Raw genomic sequence first — 17,932 nt, forward strand, 5'->3', positions numbered from 1 at the left:
TAATGTTTGCAAAAAGGCACTTGGACATTCCACAGAAGTTTTGGTGCTATATTTTGTGGACTGATGAAACTAAAGTTGAATTGTTTTGGAGTAACACACAACATCAAAATGGTACAGCTCCCCAACATCAACACTTCATCCCCACCGTGAAGCATGGTGGAGGGCGTATCATGATTTGGGGCCGTTTTGCTACCTCAGGCCCTGGACGACTTGCAATCATTAATGGAAGAATGAATTCAAACGTTTTGCTGGAAAACCTGGGCCGTCTGTCAGACAGTTTAACCTAAAAAAAAAAAAAAAAAAGAGGATGGGTGCTGCAACAAGACAATGATCCAAAACACTAAAGTAAATAAACTTCAGAATGGATTCAGAAGAACAAAATACATGTTCTGGAGTGGCCAAGTCAAAGTCCAGATTTAAATCCCACTGAGATGCTGTGGCATGACCTAAAGACAGCGATTCATGGCAGACATCCCAGGAATCTGACTGAACTACAGCAGTTTTGTAGAGAAGAATGGGCCAAGGTTAGTCCTGATCGATGTGCCAGACTGATCTGCAGATACATGAAGCACAAAATATTAAATGTGATGGTTCGCTTCCTTATTTTTCCCCCTTCTGTCATTGTTTGCATAATATCCTCATTAAAATATGAAAACCTTGAAACGTTTGGGTGGTTTTAGTTAAAGCAGTGTTTTTTTCATCTGTGAGATTTTGACAAAGATCAGATCACATTTGATGGGGATTTTATGCAGAAATTTCACTTGCCTGTCATAATCAACGTCATTTTAAAAAAAATGTATATTGGCATACGCAATCGGCTTTAGACATTGGCAATCCGCCAAATCTCTTATTTTGTGTGCGTGTTTTTTTTAAAATACCGGTTTTTTTTTAAAATCCCTTATTGCTTAACCTCCAGTTTCATGCCTCCATTTTAGCTTTTGGCTTGGAGTTGTGTTCGAACCGATACCGTAAAGCCAATCTGTTGCTCTCACCTTCCCATAAAAACTTCCAATTTGTAATCTTTAAGCCACAGGTCTACATTGTATGATTGGATATTCACACCAAATGACATAGAAGTCCATAAATAAGGCGCACTTGACTATAAGCCGGAAGAGTAAGGTAGCAGTTGACAGTGTGAAAATGACAACCATTCTTTGTTCTATTTTTCTCTTCTGCCAAATGTTACCAAACCCAGTACAATAAATTCTTCCTCAGTATGTGAAAAGTCAGCGGTTGTACGTCACTGTACAAAATTCAAAGTAAATATTGACGCTTCCAGCAGCCAATTTTTTTAGCGTCCTTTGGAACACGTTCCAATACCCCTCTCTGTCTATGCCATTCCTAAGTGTCAGTGTGTCCCGCATGACTTCATTCCTTGTTTATGAGTATACGGCCGCCAATTCTGAATCTTCTCGCCATCATTGTTTATTTGATTTGTTTTGTCGCGATGTACGGAAATAGTCGTCGCTCATTAAAGGTCAGTCGCTGCAAGGCTTTTCATCTAGTAGCACGATAGTGACTGTTGCGCCTTGTCATGCAGCTGTGTGGTCACCGGTGGCGAGACAGGAAGTGCAGGTGGAGGGTTGACAATGCATTTTTAACATTTTCTAGCCACCAGAATAGAAGAAACTATGTTTTGCAGAAACGTTTTTATGACAGCACTCTGTTGTATGTGAGCTGGGCAATAAGTGAATGATTTCATGAACTTTTGTGCATTGGCCCCTCCCACTCAAAATGGATTCGACATCGACGGCACTGATACTGTAAATGACAATTTACAGCTAGTCCTCTTAGTTTAAAGCAAGAATAGTTTTACTTTTCCACCTTTATAATATATTTTCCCAACATTTGTGATAATATGTTGACAGACAACTAGTTGAATGACACGTCTTTTACATCCGAGCGAGGGGGCCTGTATCGCTTTCACCACCACCACCGGTAATTTGCGCACTATAAGGCACACCTGACTATAAGCGGCCCGCCACCCAACAAATGTGACACGAAAACGACATTTGTTCAGAGATAAACCGCACTGGACTATAAGCCGCAGCTGTCCTCACTGTATTATGGGATATTTACACCAAAAGACATTAACCGGTAACACTTTATTTGACAGCGGCATCATACGACTGTCATAAGACCAAATGAACCACCATGGCTTTGCAGCCAATTGTTTCAAAGCTTCATTGCTTCAAAAAGCTTCATTTGGCCATCACTGCTCCTTTGGGGGAGACTGTCAACCTCTGCTGTCATCCGGTGTGAACACTGTTGTTTTCCAACATTGCAGCACTACAGATGTAAATAACAATCAAAATTCATGTTCTGTGCAAATTATTTCTTCAGTTACTGTTCCAGTTGTTTCATTAATTGCTAGTTATGGCATTTGGTAACACTTTATTTGACAGTGGCGCCATAAGACTGTCATTAGACAATTATGAGACGAAACTGTCATGAGCATTAATGAATGCTTGTAACACATGCATTTAGTGTTATCCAGCAAATGATCTCACTTTTGAATGGATGTAAAACAGCTGGAGTTAGTGATATAATTTGCCGGATGACACTTAATGACATCTTTCATAAGGATTCGGTAATGCCCATGTCACATACCTGTCAAGTTGCACGGTTTCGGCGGAATTTGTTCAAAGCGCACTGATTTTTACATGTGTACACCATACGTTCAAAATCTGTACGTTTTTCGTGCATAACATTTTTTTTTTCTCCGTTCGGATTTTGTCGCCGTTTCGAGACAATGTGCGTTACTATGTCAGAGACATGGAGAGAGGAGAGTGGGAAGGCGGGAAGAGTGCTGTGACGCTGTAGCAAACGCGATCCTAGGCTAGTTGGCTCCAATATTTCCTGACTTTAGCCGACAGCCTACAATCAATTTTTTCCCCCCTAATGCTACACTAGATATCACATGCATATAGAACTGGATGCGAAATGACAAACTCGGCAGCATTAGTAAATAGCCAACATCTTAAAGCAATAGATTTCTCAGAAAGGCTCTGTTGTAGTAAAGCTAAGTAACTTTTTATCTAAAATACTCTCCAATCTATCTTTAAATGATGAAACTGTTTTAAAACTATCATGTCGAAAGTAGACAGAAGGGAAGTAATGCAAAAACGGGAGCAATTTTAACAACTTTAACGGTTGATTCACAACATTAAATGACTTCCAAACATAGCAAATGTTACTATGTTTTTTGAAAAAAAAAAAAAAAAAAACATGAAAGGTATCACCTGTTGCTTTGCCAAGTAACTAATTACGCTTACATTTAAGTAACTGAGTTACTAACTCAATTATTTTTTGGGAGAAGTAATTTGTAACTGTAATTAATTTTTTTATAGAAAGATTAACAACACTGGTCATAAAGATGCAGTCTGCAGAATGAAAAGTGACGAAAGCGGAGATTTTATTCTGCCAATTTTTGCCAAACACAATTTGCCCACAACTATTGCTGATCACTTCTCAGAATTAGCAAAAGAAATGCTCCCTTACTTAAAGATTGCATCAATCAATCAATCAAGGAAATTTCTTTATATAGCCCTTTACAAAACCCGAAAGGCCCTCAAAGTGCTTTACAACAAAACATTACTCAAGATAAATAATAGGCAGGAAAGTATTATACAATGACATTAAGAAATAAATGAAACAAAAAAACAGCGCCCCGCGATAGAAGTCCAGCAAATAATACAATAAAACCGATAAAATCCAAAAACATTAAAAACCCTAAAGCAAATAAAACCAGGCTATCCTAATCTGTATAAAAGGTGAGTCTAAAAGGGTGTGTTTTTAACCGAGACTTAAAAAGACCTAGATCCGTAGTGGTGCGGATTTCAGAGGGAAGGCTATTCCACAGCCTAGGGGCAGCAAGCGCAAAAGATCGGTCTCCCCACTGTTTGAGTTTTGACCTCGGAACATGTAAAAGAAGCTGGCCGATCGAACGAAGAGTCCTGCCATAGTTACGGAATGTTAAAATTTCCAATAAATAATATGGAGCCTGGCCATTAATAGAATTAAAAACAAACAGTAAAAGTATGAAATCAATTCTAAAATGGACTGGAAGCCAGTGGAGTGATGATAGCACGGGGGTAATATGCTCATGTCTAGGTATACCAGTTAAAAATCGAGTAGCAGCATTTTGAACAAGTTGCAGACAACAAAATGGAGGACTTGAGGAGGCCAACATCGGTAAGATCTTTTTTTTTTTTTTTTAAATAATTGGACACACTAACAGACTACCTTCAAGTGACGCTGAAGTGCAGCCATCAAAAGTCATGATAGAAATTGCCAAAAGTGCTACATACAATCATAAAAAAATGTCAGTTAAATTTTAAATTATTTTTTTGTTTCATATTGCACGCTATATAAAACGTTCTAAGATTTGTCACCAATTTGTAAGAGCATACATCACTATTTGTAAGATTGCCAACGGCCTCAGTTTGACAGATATGATATGTCATATTTATGACAGTCTTATAACGCCGCTGTCAAATAAAGTTACTTATTAACCCAAATAATACAACAAATAAGCCACACTGGACTATAAACCGCAGCATTCAAAATGAAGAAAAAAAGTAGCGGCTTATAGTCCAAAATCTATGGTAACTAACTTTGAAGAGCGTGGCAGGTACCCTGTTACACACACAAAACTACAAATGTGCTGAATGCTTTATGGCATACGTCGCATCCCCCATTCCCAATTGATTATAAACACGGAAAGTCGATGCGATCGCTTCTGCACGAATTGTGCAAAGATGGCAGAGCAACAAAAGAGACAAAAAGTTTTGTCTAAGGAAAGAAAAAAAAGGAAGGCTAGCAGGATATACAGTATAAACATTGGCCCGGCTTTCACTCGCCGGTGTGACGCCCCCACCTCAACTGCACTTGTCAGCACGAGTTGCCACACAAAGCCACACGGTTGCTAACCGTCAATTGTTTAGCCACAACTGGATTCATTATCTTATTACTATTCATCTTTCACACAGCCGCTTGAAACAGAATTGTTGTTTAATCTATCTGCAGGTGCCCGGGAGATTGATTTTTGATTGATTGATGATTTTGTGACACTGCCCGTGTGTTCGCTGGTCCTCATGGGAAACGCAGTCTTCCTTAAACACTAGAACTACCAAGGGTGGATCAGTTGATACAAATCCCTTTTGTATCCAGACAAGCGTCATCTGACCCTAATCCGCATATCTTTTGTGAGCATTGAGGCCCTCGTTAGTCATTCCCATTCACACTCGCAAAACCATAGGGTTGGATTGCTCCAATTAGCATCTTGAGTGTTTGCAGGGCAGGGCTGCCTCGGCTTTGTCGGACAGTGGACCGCTCAGGCGGGCAATTGGGCCGACAACCTTTTTACATATTCCAAAAGCTGCAGTTTGTCTACAGTACAAGGGACGGTGTAGTAAAAGTTAAACAATTTTAATGTGGTGACATATGACACTTCGTTCTTTTCCCAGGGCTAGGTGTTGGAGGTTGTTGCCGAAGCAATTTTTCCTTCTGCGCCTTCTTTGCGCCCACATGAGAGTGAGCCAATTCCTTTGCAAGACCCACCAAGAAGTCCACCTGTCTCTCTTGTATTCAAGATGCTAGGTGCAGCTATCCAGAGTGAAACACCCCCCCCCCCCCCTTCACACCTAGGTAGCGACTCCACAGGAGCGTGTAGGGGGGTTGTCTGCTGGAGTGCTCGTTTGAGTGGTCTATTGTTTGACAAAGCCAAGTAGTCACTTTGGTATCAGGGTCATTTGACGCCTTTCTGGTCTTTCTTTATAGCCATAAAAACCAAGGACTTGCAGTGCAAGGCAAAACACTACCGTCACTAAGATCGACCAAACTGAAAAGCTACCAGGTATTGCTTTAAATCAGGGGTCCCCAAACTACGGCCAGTGGGCCGGATACGGCCCGCCTCCACATTTGGTCTGTCCCCCTGAACATTTTTTTTTTTTTTTTGGTCAATAGTGTTATTTATTTCCTGGCTTTTTTCTGTGAAGAACCCAGAGAGGGTATTTGGTTATTATCTATTTAATTAATAGTGTTATTATTACATTATATCATATTATTATTTTTATTTCATTTACTTTTGTTCCGTGTTGAATCCAGAAAGGGTTATTTGATTGTGGCTTTCTGAAAAACAATACATTTTTTACATTTAGGCATTCCTGCAATCGTCACACTTTTTCTGTTACAAACTGACCCTTGCCCCTCATTAGAGAAGGGAAAAGTGATGTGGCCCTCAGAGGAAAAGGTTTGGGGACCCCTGCTTTAAATGATTTGGACGTGTATTGCCAGTCAATGGCATGGAATGAGAAATCTATGTTAGAGTGTTACTTTGAGCTAGAAACAGGCTTATTTTATTCATTTTGATTTCATTACTTTTTGCTTTTATTCACATAATATTATTCATCTAGCATTTATTTTATACTTGAGTAAAAAATATTGACTTTGAAATACATTATTACTCATTTTTAACGTTTTTTTTTTTTTTAATGACTATAAATTGCCCTACAAAGAGGTACTTGTAGGGTAACGCTTGTGACAAGATGGCTCCGGTTGTTGTGGTGAATTGTGAGGAGTGTGACAAGTGGAGTCCACACGTATGCGACTTGAGGTGAGTGAAACCGAGCGACCGGCCGGCCACAAGTTCAACATGTTCTCGTTTTGCTCCACGGTATTTATAGCTTGGTCAGCTGACCGCCGACTCGGAACGTTCCACTGCTCGGGAACGTCAAGGAAGCGCCGAAAACGGCACCGGAACGCTGCGAAACGCGGCATAAAAGAAAACGTATACATCGACCTGGCGATTAAATAAAGCTGCGTTGATGTCCCGTGTATTTTTTTTTTTTTTAGAAGAGCGTCGAAAAGAGGCACTTGCTTTTGTTTTCTCCCCACCCCGCCGCCCGCAAAATGGTAGAGTCCGATGTTGAAATTCCGAGAATTGAGCAGCTCGGTTTCTTAGAACTGGATTCACAGAAGTGAAGAGGCTCGGATTTTCTAGGAAACTTTTTACAAGGTTAGTGTTTTTTTTCCCCCCTCTCTCTCTCCCTCGCTCTCCGCCCTTCCTCGCAAAGTTTCCCGGCACAGAAGCACCACTTTCCGCTTGCCTTCCTCCACTAACGAGCTACTTTTATATTTCCTGCTTGACATTTATGAAAGCGTCGCTTTTGCAGAAACAATGTCATAACAATTGGAGGGCTTTTTACACGGATTGAAGTGCGGATGCGGATATTTTTTACGGGCCGGAGCTTGACTTTGAATCGTAGCCACATTGGCTTGACTCTTTATTTATTTATTTGTTTGTTTTGCAAACTTTTTACGAGCGCGCTATCACTCAAACGCGGCGTAATGGAACCGGTCCGTCTGGTATTTTTTCTTTCCGAACTGTCTGAGCGACACATACCGAGGGTGCTTGTTTTGTCGGTCCCTCCGACCTGGATTTGGGGACAAACTAACAATGGCGTTGGCTGAACTTGAACGGGGTTGTTTGGCGTGGCCCCCGAAGTTACTGCGCACGCAGCAAAAGCAAGTTTAAGGCCTTGAACGCAACGTCATTTTTCTACACAGCTGGATTGCGTTCGATTCCTTGTTAAAGAAGAATACGGAAGGGAGCAAAAAAAAAGTCATGTTTTCAAATAAAAAAAAAAAGTGGGGTGCCTTGTTTTTTTTTTTTTTTTTTTTTTTTTGTGGAATGACTAAATGATTGTGTCATCTGTTTTAAAGGGTTTATTTACCATAGTTAGGCAGCTGACTCACCCAGCGTGTGTAATAGTTTTGACTAGTAGAGTAATAACCTAGCTGTATTAATGCCATTGACAGCGAAAGGCATCAAATCGATTTGAAGAAGGATAGACTACCATTGAATAATGTTTCAGTGGCATGAGTCCATGACATCTATCGCCGTCAATGGCGGACGGTTCATCTATGAAGTAACATTCAAGCCCAATTAACAGTAGGAATGTCAGTGACAGTCATACCAAAGTTAAGTGTGCACAATGTAAAAACAGCTCATATGTAAAACAACTCTGGTTCGTCTATGACAGAATTCAATAAGCGTGGCGTTGACAGATCGTACTATAGCGCCGCCTTCTGGTGGGACTAGATTGTCAAATGTCAACTCAATAGCGTCTTTATTACCACGAATTGACGGAATAGCTGTCAATAGTAAAAATGATGACCTCAACTGGTCTGGAAGGCCTTGCAGTGCACGATCATGTTTCATTGGCATTGACACTGATACACGTCCAATCATGTGGCTTTGAATAAACGCCAGTAAAACTATTCGACGGGGTTGTTATCAAGTAGTAAATGTATGTCTATGGCAGTGTTGGTTTTGGCAATGGCGTGGGTTTGCATAGGGACGTTAGGGACATAACACTGGCAACTTTTCAGGATGCTCAAATTGTCCTTTTAAGCAACTTTATTTGAATTATATAATCGTGATAATTATTCATGATAATGATTTATCATGTCTTCCCATATGTTGTAAGAATAGAATTGACCCTTCCGTTATTAAGTGAATTACTGTATTTTCATTATGTTCAGACTTCCATTTAGCCCTTTTCACTTGCTGAACGTGCGGGTCCATTTTTTCCGTTCAAACGCACATTTGATTGGCTAATGACTAGAACAAAGAAGCACGCACACTCACACAACCTCGAAAGAAATACATGTCAACATGCCGCCTCCTCCAACCCTTTCAGGGATATTAGATTTTTTTTTTTCGGCCAGCAGCAGCCACTGTAAGTAGACGTGAATGTTTTGGAGGAGGGGGACACGCCACTAATTTTGCTACTGAAAGTCCAACCTGCATCACAGTAAGCATAACATTAAACTGTGTGAATTTGCTAATCTGCAAAACTGGTGTAGGAAGCAGATTAGAGATCTAGATTCTGAGACTTTTTGAAGTAAGTGAAGAAAACGGGCCTCGATTTGAACGTTGACACTTGTTCTCCCCCTTTGCTCGGTTTCCCCAGCATGGCCCTGACGGCAAACGGGTGCGTTCAATTCACGCGCCACGCGGGCGACGTCCTCCTGAACTTCAACCGCCTCCGCAGCAGGAACATCCTGACCGACATCACCGTCCGAGTGGACGGCCAGCTTTTTTCTGCTCACAAGGCCGTTTTGGTGGCCTGCAGGTAATGCGGCGTTTTCCGCCAATGTGGGGGGAAAATGGCCCGGCCTGACGGTACGTGCTCTCCCTCCCGCCGACAGCGGCTTCTTTTATTCAGTCTTCATGAACCCCGAGAACGGCGGCCTCAGCGTCATCAGCCTGGACCCCAAAATAGACCCCAAAAGTTTTTCCAACCTCTTGGACTTCATGTACACGTCTTGCCTGAACCTGACGGACAGCATGCTGGTGGGCACCATGAATACGGCCCTCTACCTCCAGATGGAGCACGTGGCCGACACCTGCCGCAGGTTCATCAAGTCCAGGTAATCTTCACATCTTTACACGTTTTTTTTTTTTCCGTCAGATTATTCCTAACTCCATTCTCATTTTAACACACAAAAGAGAATGAAAAGAATAACATCATTATCATTTTACACAAAACTCCAAAAATGAGCCACACAAAAGTATTGGAACCCTCAGCCTAATCCTTGGTAGCACAACCTTTAGACAAAATAACTGCAAACAACCTCATCTGGTATCCATCAATGAGTTTCTTACAATTTTCGACCATAGGGTAAGGGTTAGGGTCCTACATTATGCTGCAAAATTTGTTGGTAGTCTGTAGACTTCACAATGGCATCCACACGGTCAACCAGTCCAGTGCCAGAGGCAGTAAAGCAACCCCGAAACATCAGGGAACTTCCGCCATGTTTGGGGACCGTGTTTTCTTTAAAGGCCTCGTTTGTTTTCCCCTGTAAACTCCACGTTGATGCCTTTTCCCAAAAAGCGCTACTTTTGTCTCATCTGACCAGAGAACATTCTTCCAAAAGGTTTTTGGCTTTCTCAGGTAAAGTTTTGGCAAACTTTTTTGTGTCTCTGGGTCAGAAGTGGGGTCTTCCACTTCCCGGGTTGACATTGTTGTACCCTCGGACTGCGGAACAGCTTGAACTTGTTTGGATGTTAGTGGAGGTTCTTTAGCCACCATCCACACAATCTTTCGTTGAAATCTCTCGTCCATTTTGCTTTTCCGTCCACATCTAAAGAGGTGAGCCACAGTGCCGTGGGCTTTACACTTACAGATGACACTGCGCACAGTGGACAAAGGAACATTCAGGAGATGGACTTGTAGTCCTGAGATTGTACACGCTTCCTCACAATTTTGCTTCTAAAGTTCTCAGACAGCTCTTCGGTCTTCTTTCTTTTCTCCATGCTCAATGTGACTGGCTGCAAGTGTGATTTAGTGATCAAGTACACAGGTAAGTAACAAGTGCTGTTAATGACACAAATTAGAGAAGCATCACAGGATTTCTCAAAGGGTGCTAATACTTTTGTTTGGCCCATTTTTGTGTCAAATGATAATGATTTCATTTTTTTTCCCATCCTCTTTTGTTTTTTCATTGCAAGCAAAATGAATGAAGTTATTCCATTTGTAATTGCAATCATTTTCTGGTAGAAATTTGGCCATTATCTGACAGAATTGTAGGGGTGCCAATTCTTTTGGCGAGCAGGGTATGTCGCGGTAGCTACGGCTTCCTTTGGAGGTCCGTTAAGTTGGCCGACCCATACGAATACCGAACTCGTCCGAGACGTTTGGATCGGAAGAACCGGCGGCGATTGTCAGATCGGTGAAACCAGTTCACGTTTATTTTGATAGTCGATGAATCCTCATTGTTGACCTCAAAATTGAGCAAATCCTCTGTTTGACCCTCTTAAATCATTGGGGTCGCTAGACGTCCAATCCTTTCTTCAAATGAATTACACGTCTACAAGTGAAAAACATTGGTTCATTCCCTCCCAATTTAAATGAATTTAGAACCTATTGGCTGCCATGGACGACGCTAGACGTCCAATCCATTTGAAGTGGGAGGGTGGGCAGCGGTTTATTTGCTGTCAAATCTTCCGCTATGAATGGATTGGACGCCTACTCATTTCAATTTACTGCAGAAGGACGATTGGACGTCTTTCTCATTGTCAATGGCACTAAAAGAGTAAATCGCATGTTTTGGGTTTTTTTCCCCTATTAAGATTTAAAAAGTCTAGAAATGTGCCAATTATCTTCACAAGGGACCCAGAGGTGCTGTTTTTTTTTTTTGTGATGTAATTTAGAAAAAAACTATCTTATCTACAGTAAATATTTTTCATTTACATTTTGAAGAAAAAACAAAAAGGGTGGGTAAACATTTTTTCTTCCATTTCATGGAAAATCGGCTGTTGGAAACTAGATTTGGAATAGTACGTATTCTTAATACTGCTCCATACCGAAGATGTTATTTGACTGCCAATACAGGTACAACGCTAATAATAATATTCCCCTCTTCCAGGCCAACTTTAAATATGCACGTTGAAGAGGCGCAATGCAGCACCTTTCCCTTGGCCGAGCAACTGTCCACATTAAGACCCGTTCACTTGACCGAGTTTGACGCGGAAAACAGATTGACGGCGACTTCGCCCCCTTTTCGGGAGCGCAGGGGCTACAGCGTTTTTCGGGGTATCAACACCTCGGGCTCCTATCACGTCTACGGCGACCGCAGGATCCCCGCCGGCGAGCCCCAAGTTTCCCGTCGGACGGCGTTTGTGCCGGTCCCCGACGCGCCTCAACAGGAGTCGCCCGCCGTTAGCGGTTTCCACCCCGGCGTCGCGGAGGGAGACGGCGTCCGGCAGCCTCGGGCCGACGGTCGATCGTCTCAAAGTTTCGGGAAAGGCGTGATCTGCAGCCCTCGGAGCCCGCTCAGGTCCGACTGCCAGCCCGACTCGCCCACCGAGTCGAGCAGCAGTCGCAACGCCGGCCTGAGCCAGGAGCGGCCGGCGGATTGTCCCAAAGAAGCCAAGGTCCGCAATTGGAAGAAGTACAAATTCATCCTGATGAACCGAACGGACGCCGCGGTCGCCGAGGAGGAAGCGGAGGCGGCGAGCGCAGGGTCGCCTTCGCTCGGTCCCGGCGGCGAGCCCCGAACGGAACGAGCGGCGAGCGAACACCCGGAAGAAAATCCCGTCGACGGGTAAGAGTTACGTCCCGCGCTTTTGTTTTCACATTGCTCGTTGAAGGCGAGCGACATCCATTTTGACCGGAAAGGCCCGCCGGTCAAATTGGATCGGACGTCTGTTGTCCGCCAGCTGCGCCGAGTCGTAATCGTGTCGTACTGGTTGAAAGGCATTTGGAGTCTATAAAAAGAGAGCCACATTTCAAAAGTTGTTTCACATTTTAATCTCAAATACTTCAATGTTAATTTAAATCATTGAGTACTTTGTTTCCTAAATAAATCAGTCAATGAACGAGACTTAGACAAAGACAGGAATGTGGCTCCCTCTAGTGGTATGTGAAAAAATATTGACTATTTTGGGTAATTTAACAAATTTAAGTATGGTGTATATATACATATATTTTGATTAATATATATGTTTAGAATGTAAAAAATCATAATATAGACTAAGTCATCTGCAAAAATTCAATTTCTAAACTCCTGTTTATTTCTGACTGTTTAAAAGGCTTTCCTTCTCCTTTGGCAGGCACCGTAAATGTTCCTCATGCGGTTGCGACAGCCCTCAACACGCCGAGTCCACGCGTCTCTTTCCCGACTCCTACTGCAGAGACTCCAAGTTGTCTCCGTCGAGCTGCGGTAATTAACGGCCCGGCCGCCCCGTGCACGTTGCCGTCCGTTCGCGCCAGGTCTAACCCGGAGCTCGACCGTCTATCCTCTCCAGAGGAAGAGCACCCCAAAGAGCCGCACAGGAAGAAGCCCTACAAGTGCGACTGTTGCCAGGCCGCTTTCCGCTACAAGGGCAACCTGGCCAGCCACAAGACGGTTCACACGGGTGAGCTTCATTCTTTCGGCGCCATTGACGGCGATACACGTCCGATCGCCTGGCTCTTAAAATGAGCGACTTCATCATATATACGGCTCATAGTGAAGTTGTTGTGAACATTGTAGGCGCCAAGCCGTATTGCTGCAACATCTGCGGCGCCCAGTTCAACCGGCCGGCCAACCTGAAGACCCACACCCGCATTCACTCTGGGGAGAAGCCGTACAAATGCGATACCTGCGGCTCCAGATTTGTCCAAGTGAGACATTTCTTCAGGCACAATGCGCTTTCCCGATTCGGCATTCCTTAGCGCCTGTTCTGACTCGCTCTGGTGTTTGCAACTCCCAGTCTGTTACGTTCAAAGCCAAAGAGTCAAACCTCGTTTATTTATTTGACATTAAAATGTTCAACCGAACCAAAACAACCATCTGCTATATTATTGCTTACCTGGAAGTGTCCAACTCCGTGTTATGACGGCCCACGTTATAGTTAGCACAGCAAAATTTAACACAAAGTGCTTTACATCACTTGCAAATCAGCAAGACACAAATTAGAAACGGATACATGCATAAAATGATTGGTAAAACTCATAACATGTGTATCCATCGCATACAGAAAATAAAGCGCTCCGTGTATTTCTTGTGAAACCGTAAACACTCAACACGACGTAAAAATCCACCGAGTAGCCAGTGTCACACACGTTAATTAGTGTTAGCAGCTAGCAAATAGCATTAGCAAATAGCGTCCACGTTAGCATTTACAAGCAAAATAAATCATTTTGTAGTTAGAGAACACCAACTACATTAGTTCGCACACAGATGACAAAAACATTTGTCTACTCTAAAGTTACTTACAGACTATGTTTAAGCACAGTAAATCATGTCAGCGTAGCGCTAGCGATTAGCATAATCAAGTTCTAGCTAGACACCAACTACACTGGCTCACTTAAAGATAACAAAAACTTTTGTGTGCAAGAGCTTACTTACATGTTTGAAAAAGGAAGAAAACTCATCGTCCTATTGTCCTTTCTTCTCCCACGACGACTTCCTTTCGGCCACTAGGTGGTGCAAAATTACAAGTAACAAAGATAGTCACCCAAAAGAGGCTGCTTTTTATTTGCCAGTCAGACAAGATGCGCTTTTGAGGTCAACAAAAAAGAAAAATAAACTTACTAGGTGACCTGGGTGATTGTTCGTTTGTTTTTGAAATGTTGCTGATTTTGTTGTTTTTATTTTGGCCAGGTGGCCCACCTTCGCGCCCACGTGTTAATTCACACAGGAGAAAAGCCATACCCTTGCGAAATCTGCGGGACTCACTTCCGCCACCTTCAGACGCTCAAGAGTCACATGCGCATTCATACTGGAGAGAAGCCTTATCATGTAAGTTTGCCGATTTGAAATGACTCTATGGTCAAAATGAACACTGGTTCATTGGCTGCTAACCCTCCCACTTCGAATAGATTGGATGTCTATCAATGGTTTCTTGTCAATTTGAGGCGGCAATGTTCGCTAGCAATGTGATTAGCATCGTGTGTGGGCTGCAAAAGTCACTGTAAAATTTCTGTACTCCAAAAGTCGGAAAATATTAAAATAATAGGGTGTTTTTTTTAATGTATTTTGATGAGAAAATGAAGACAATCATGACTTTTTGCCTTTTGTATTTTTGTAATTAAATTAAAAAAGAAAAAAAGAGAAAGCGTAAGGAATTCAAATAATTGATTTAATTAAATTGAATTGAAAATAAAGTTGAAATTAAAGTTCAGACATGCAAAATAGGGAAACACTTCTATATTAAACTTTGTAAAATGTTAGCTTTGCTACATTGAGGATCATGGAAACAGGACAATGTACTAACCACTTTAGTCTGCTTTAAAACAGTCTTCTCTGATACACCAAACTGCAGTTAAAATGTAACACATCAAACATGAAAACTCGCTTGATTAAAGAATTTGCAAGCGATGCGAACAAAAGAAGAAAAAAAAATCTATTACTGATATAACATGCATGACGAATGAGAAGTGCATTTTGATTTTGTTTCTTTTTACTGAGTGTAAAGCTTACGGTTAGTGGCTTAGCAAACATACTTCCGGTGAACATTTCAAAATGAAAGCATGTCATGTTCAGATTTCTAGAGGCAATCTCATATACTTCAGATTCTACACTAAGAATACATTTAAAATGACACCTATTATGAAAAATCTGATTGGCGATTATAATATGATGTAATAAATGATTTTTAACAAATGCCTTTTAATTTGTTGCATGCACACTTTGCAGGACAAGAAGATAGTCATTTTGGATCAAATGAACACTTTTAATGGGCTCTAATTGGCAGACAACAGAAATGACAGTGGGTTTCTCACCTAACTAGCGTTAAAATGACTCATTATGCATTGTTTTTTTTCTCCAATATTTATACATTTTGATATAGTTTTATTTAAGAATAACAGTTTATTGCATTTCCATAGGTGATTCATTAGGGTGTATTATCACTATATTCGTGGTTGACAAGGTTAAAAAAAAAAAAAAAGGCAATAATATCGCAATAATTTGAGACAATATGACGCCTACTAAAATTTGTTATCGCGACAGGCCTAGCGGTAACAATGATGTTTTGACGTTCCCGCACCAAATGGATTGGCGAGCGGTCTTCCGTTCCGATGAAATTTTGCAAGAGAGTCTAAATGGTGTCTTTTGTTCCTCAGTGCGAAAAGTGTGACCTCCACTTCAGACACAAGAGTCAGCTGAGGCTTCATCTCCGACAGAAGCACGGCGCCGTCACTAACACCAAGGCGCAGTACCGCCCCAGTTCCGCGGACCTGACTTGCTGATTTCTTATCCCTCCTCGGCCAACGCGTTGAGGGAAACAATTGTAACGAGCGTCGCAACGATCGCTCGCGCTTCGGCACGGATTGGCCGTCTAGCGCCGTCTTACGGCATTGACTTTACGGTCAAGTGAGTGCGCGGACATTTAGGTTGAAAAGAAAAAAAACGATGTTTTGAAAAAGTAGTATCGGCGTCGGCCGGGTGTCGGGAGCACCCAAAAATGGTATCGGCGCAACATCGTTTGTAACCCAAAGAAGCATATTTTGTCAGTGTTTGAGCGGACTGTGAATTTCTACCCGTGCTTTCTCTCGCCATCAAGCCAAACTTTCTGTTACAGCTTACTGGAGTATTGGTACATGTTGACTTTGGATTTTCATGCCTGTTTTCCTGAAAGACGATGACATTTATTTTTTTGTGTACAGATTTGATATTTTGCTTTGTGTCATGTTTTCAGAAGCCATCGTTGGTATTTTGCACACATTTTTCATACTGTTACCAATACGTTCTGTCCCGAAGGCGACGTCGCAAGACAAATATTTATATTTCGATTGACCTTGCCATCGTGCCCCGATGTCGGTGCTGCAGTTTTTTTCTCTGAACAAACAGCTCTACCTGTAATATAGTGCCTTATATTCAAATGTCTTTTCCATGTGCTTTTTGTTAGTTGTTCACTGTATGCCGCTTTTCATAATGCAGACAAGCTAAAAGATGCTCAGGAATACTGCCTATATTTAATCACATCTTTGTAACAGCAGAATACGTAATATATATATATATTTATATTTATGAAATAGAAATAAATATGCATACCACAGCAGCACTCTTGTGGCATTTTTTTGTAACCCTTTCAAGCGACCCACCCACTTCAAATGGATTGGACGTATAGCGTGGTCAATACCAGCCACTGAATTAACTCCAAAAAAATATATATGTGTGTGGCGGAAAACACTCAGGTGACTTGGAGTTCCGCTCTGAGACCCCCATTTTGGCCAACTTTCAAAATTGTCCGATACATCATTGGAAAGCTTAAAATCTCAATTTTCTGGGGGAAGAAAAATTTTGAACAGGAGGGCTTTTTTTTTTTTTTTTTTAAACAGGAAAACCTTATCTGGAGGTGAGAGCACGCGAGAGCAGAATTACAAATGCCACGACTTTAATGAGATATCACGTACTTACCTTGCTTCGATCCAAAAACTCCACGTAGCATGTAGGGTGATTCCTACCACCCTGCTTGACTGTAGGCATGACACACTTAAGTCACATGACATTTTGGAGGGGAAATGACAAGCAGTACTCAATTTGGACATTTAGGGATGTAGTTTCTAAGGGGTGTACTCACTTTTGTTGACAGGGGTTTATATATTATATATCTAAACTATATTTTGAGGGCGAAATAAATGAACTGTATTATATATGCTGCACACAGACTACTTTTCATTGTGTCAAAGTGTCAGTGTTGTCCCATGAAAAGATATCTGCAGAATCGAAGGGGTGTACTCACTTTTGTGATACACTGTATTACCCACTGACAAGAATAAATACCAAACAAAAACTGATATTCGTTTCGCATTAAAAATAAGGAAAACCCAGACCAGCCCTCCTAGCCGGCCGGCCCATCGGGATTCATCCAGATTCTCCCGATTGGCCACTCCGGGCCTGTTCACAACAAATGTGGGCACAAGTATTTTTTCTGTGTGCGCCCGCACTCTAAACTGGAAGTGAATTCTAGTGTAGATATTAACAGAGCATCACAAAATAGAGAAGCACTCAGCTCTCCGTAGGATGCGGATGTGTAACACTTTGTCACCTCCCCTGAAAATGACAATAATACCTGAATGCGGCCGACAGCTGCTACAAACAACACCCACATGATGCTACAGTAGATGATCACATGTATATAGAACAAGATGTGAAATTGCAGATTCGGCGGCATTAGAACATGTTAGAGAACTAGAAACTGCTATTACTTCTGGTCTTTGCCATGTGGAGATACAGATCTTGGCCCCAGCCTAGGTTGGTTTGGGGACAATATCAGGTCACTTCCTGTCTATTTGGGGACATTTATGGGGCCTGGGATTACGATATCAGGTCATTTGGGAACATTTGGGAGGCGTGGCCTATTCATATCAGGTCATTCGGGAGCATTTGGGGGCGTGGCCTAGTCATATCAGGTCATTTGGGAACATTTAGG

At 42.0% G+C, this 17,932-nt stretch overlaps 2 protein-coding genes across 5 annotated transcripts in view; one reads left to right on the forward strand and one right to left on the reverse strand.

Moving 5' to 3' along the window:
• Positions 1-14,137, reverse strand: part of LOC130929793 (carboxypeptidase N subunit 2-like) — a 75,315-nt gene extending 61,178 nt beyond the window's left edge. Inside the window, exon 1 of the mRNA XM_057857297.1 lies at positions 13,903-14,137. Within this exon, the coding sequence (XP_057713280.1) occupies positions 13,903-13,928 (26 nt within the window). The 5' untranslated portion in view covers positions 13,929-14,137. The remainder of the gene's footprint in view (positions 1-13,902) is intronic.
• On the forward strand, positions 855-16,552 carry bcl6ab (BCL6A transcription repressor b). 4 transcript variants are annotated; one of them, XM_057857293.1, is made up of 10 exons: positions 855-1,477; positions 5,469-7,018; positions 8,979-9,140; positions 9,217-9,438; positions 11,437-12,114; positions 12,623-12,732; positions 12,818-12,928; positions 13,045-13,175; positions 14,158-14,295; positions 15,621-16,552. In XM_057857293.1, exons 3-10 carry the CDS (start codon positions 8,980-8,982, stop codon positions 15,744-15,746), a joined length of 1,677 nt encoding a protein of 558 aa, XP_057713276.1. In that variant the 5' UTR covers positions 855-1,477; positions 5,469-7,018; position 8,979; the 3' UTR covers positions 15,747-16,552. The 4 variants fall into 4 exon arrangements, with proteins under 4 accessions (XP_057713276.1, XP_057713277.1, XP_057713278.1 ...); XM_057857295.1 differs by lacking the exon at positions 855-1,477 and having other exon boundaries at positions 6,535-6,616; positions 6,856-7,018; XM_057857294.1 differs by lacking the exon at positions 855-1,477 and having other exon boundaries at positions 5,000-7,018.
• Positions 16,553-17,932: the final 1,380 nt, after the last annotated feature.

This window comes from Corythoichthys intestinalis, chromosome 14 (genome assembly GCF_030265065.1).
Source record: "Corythoichthys intestinalis isolate RoL2023-P3 chromosome 14, ASM3026506v1, whole genome shotgun sequence".
In the NCBI taxonomy this organism is placed as follows: Eukaryota; Metazoa; Chordata; class Actinopteri; order Syngnathiformes; family Syngnathidae; genus Corythoichthys; species Corythoichthys intestinalis.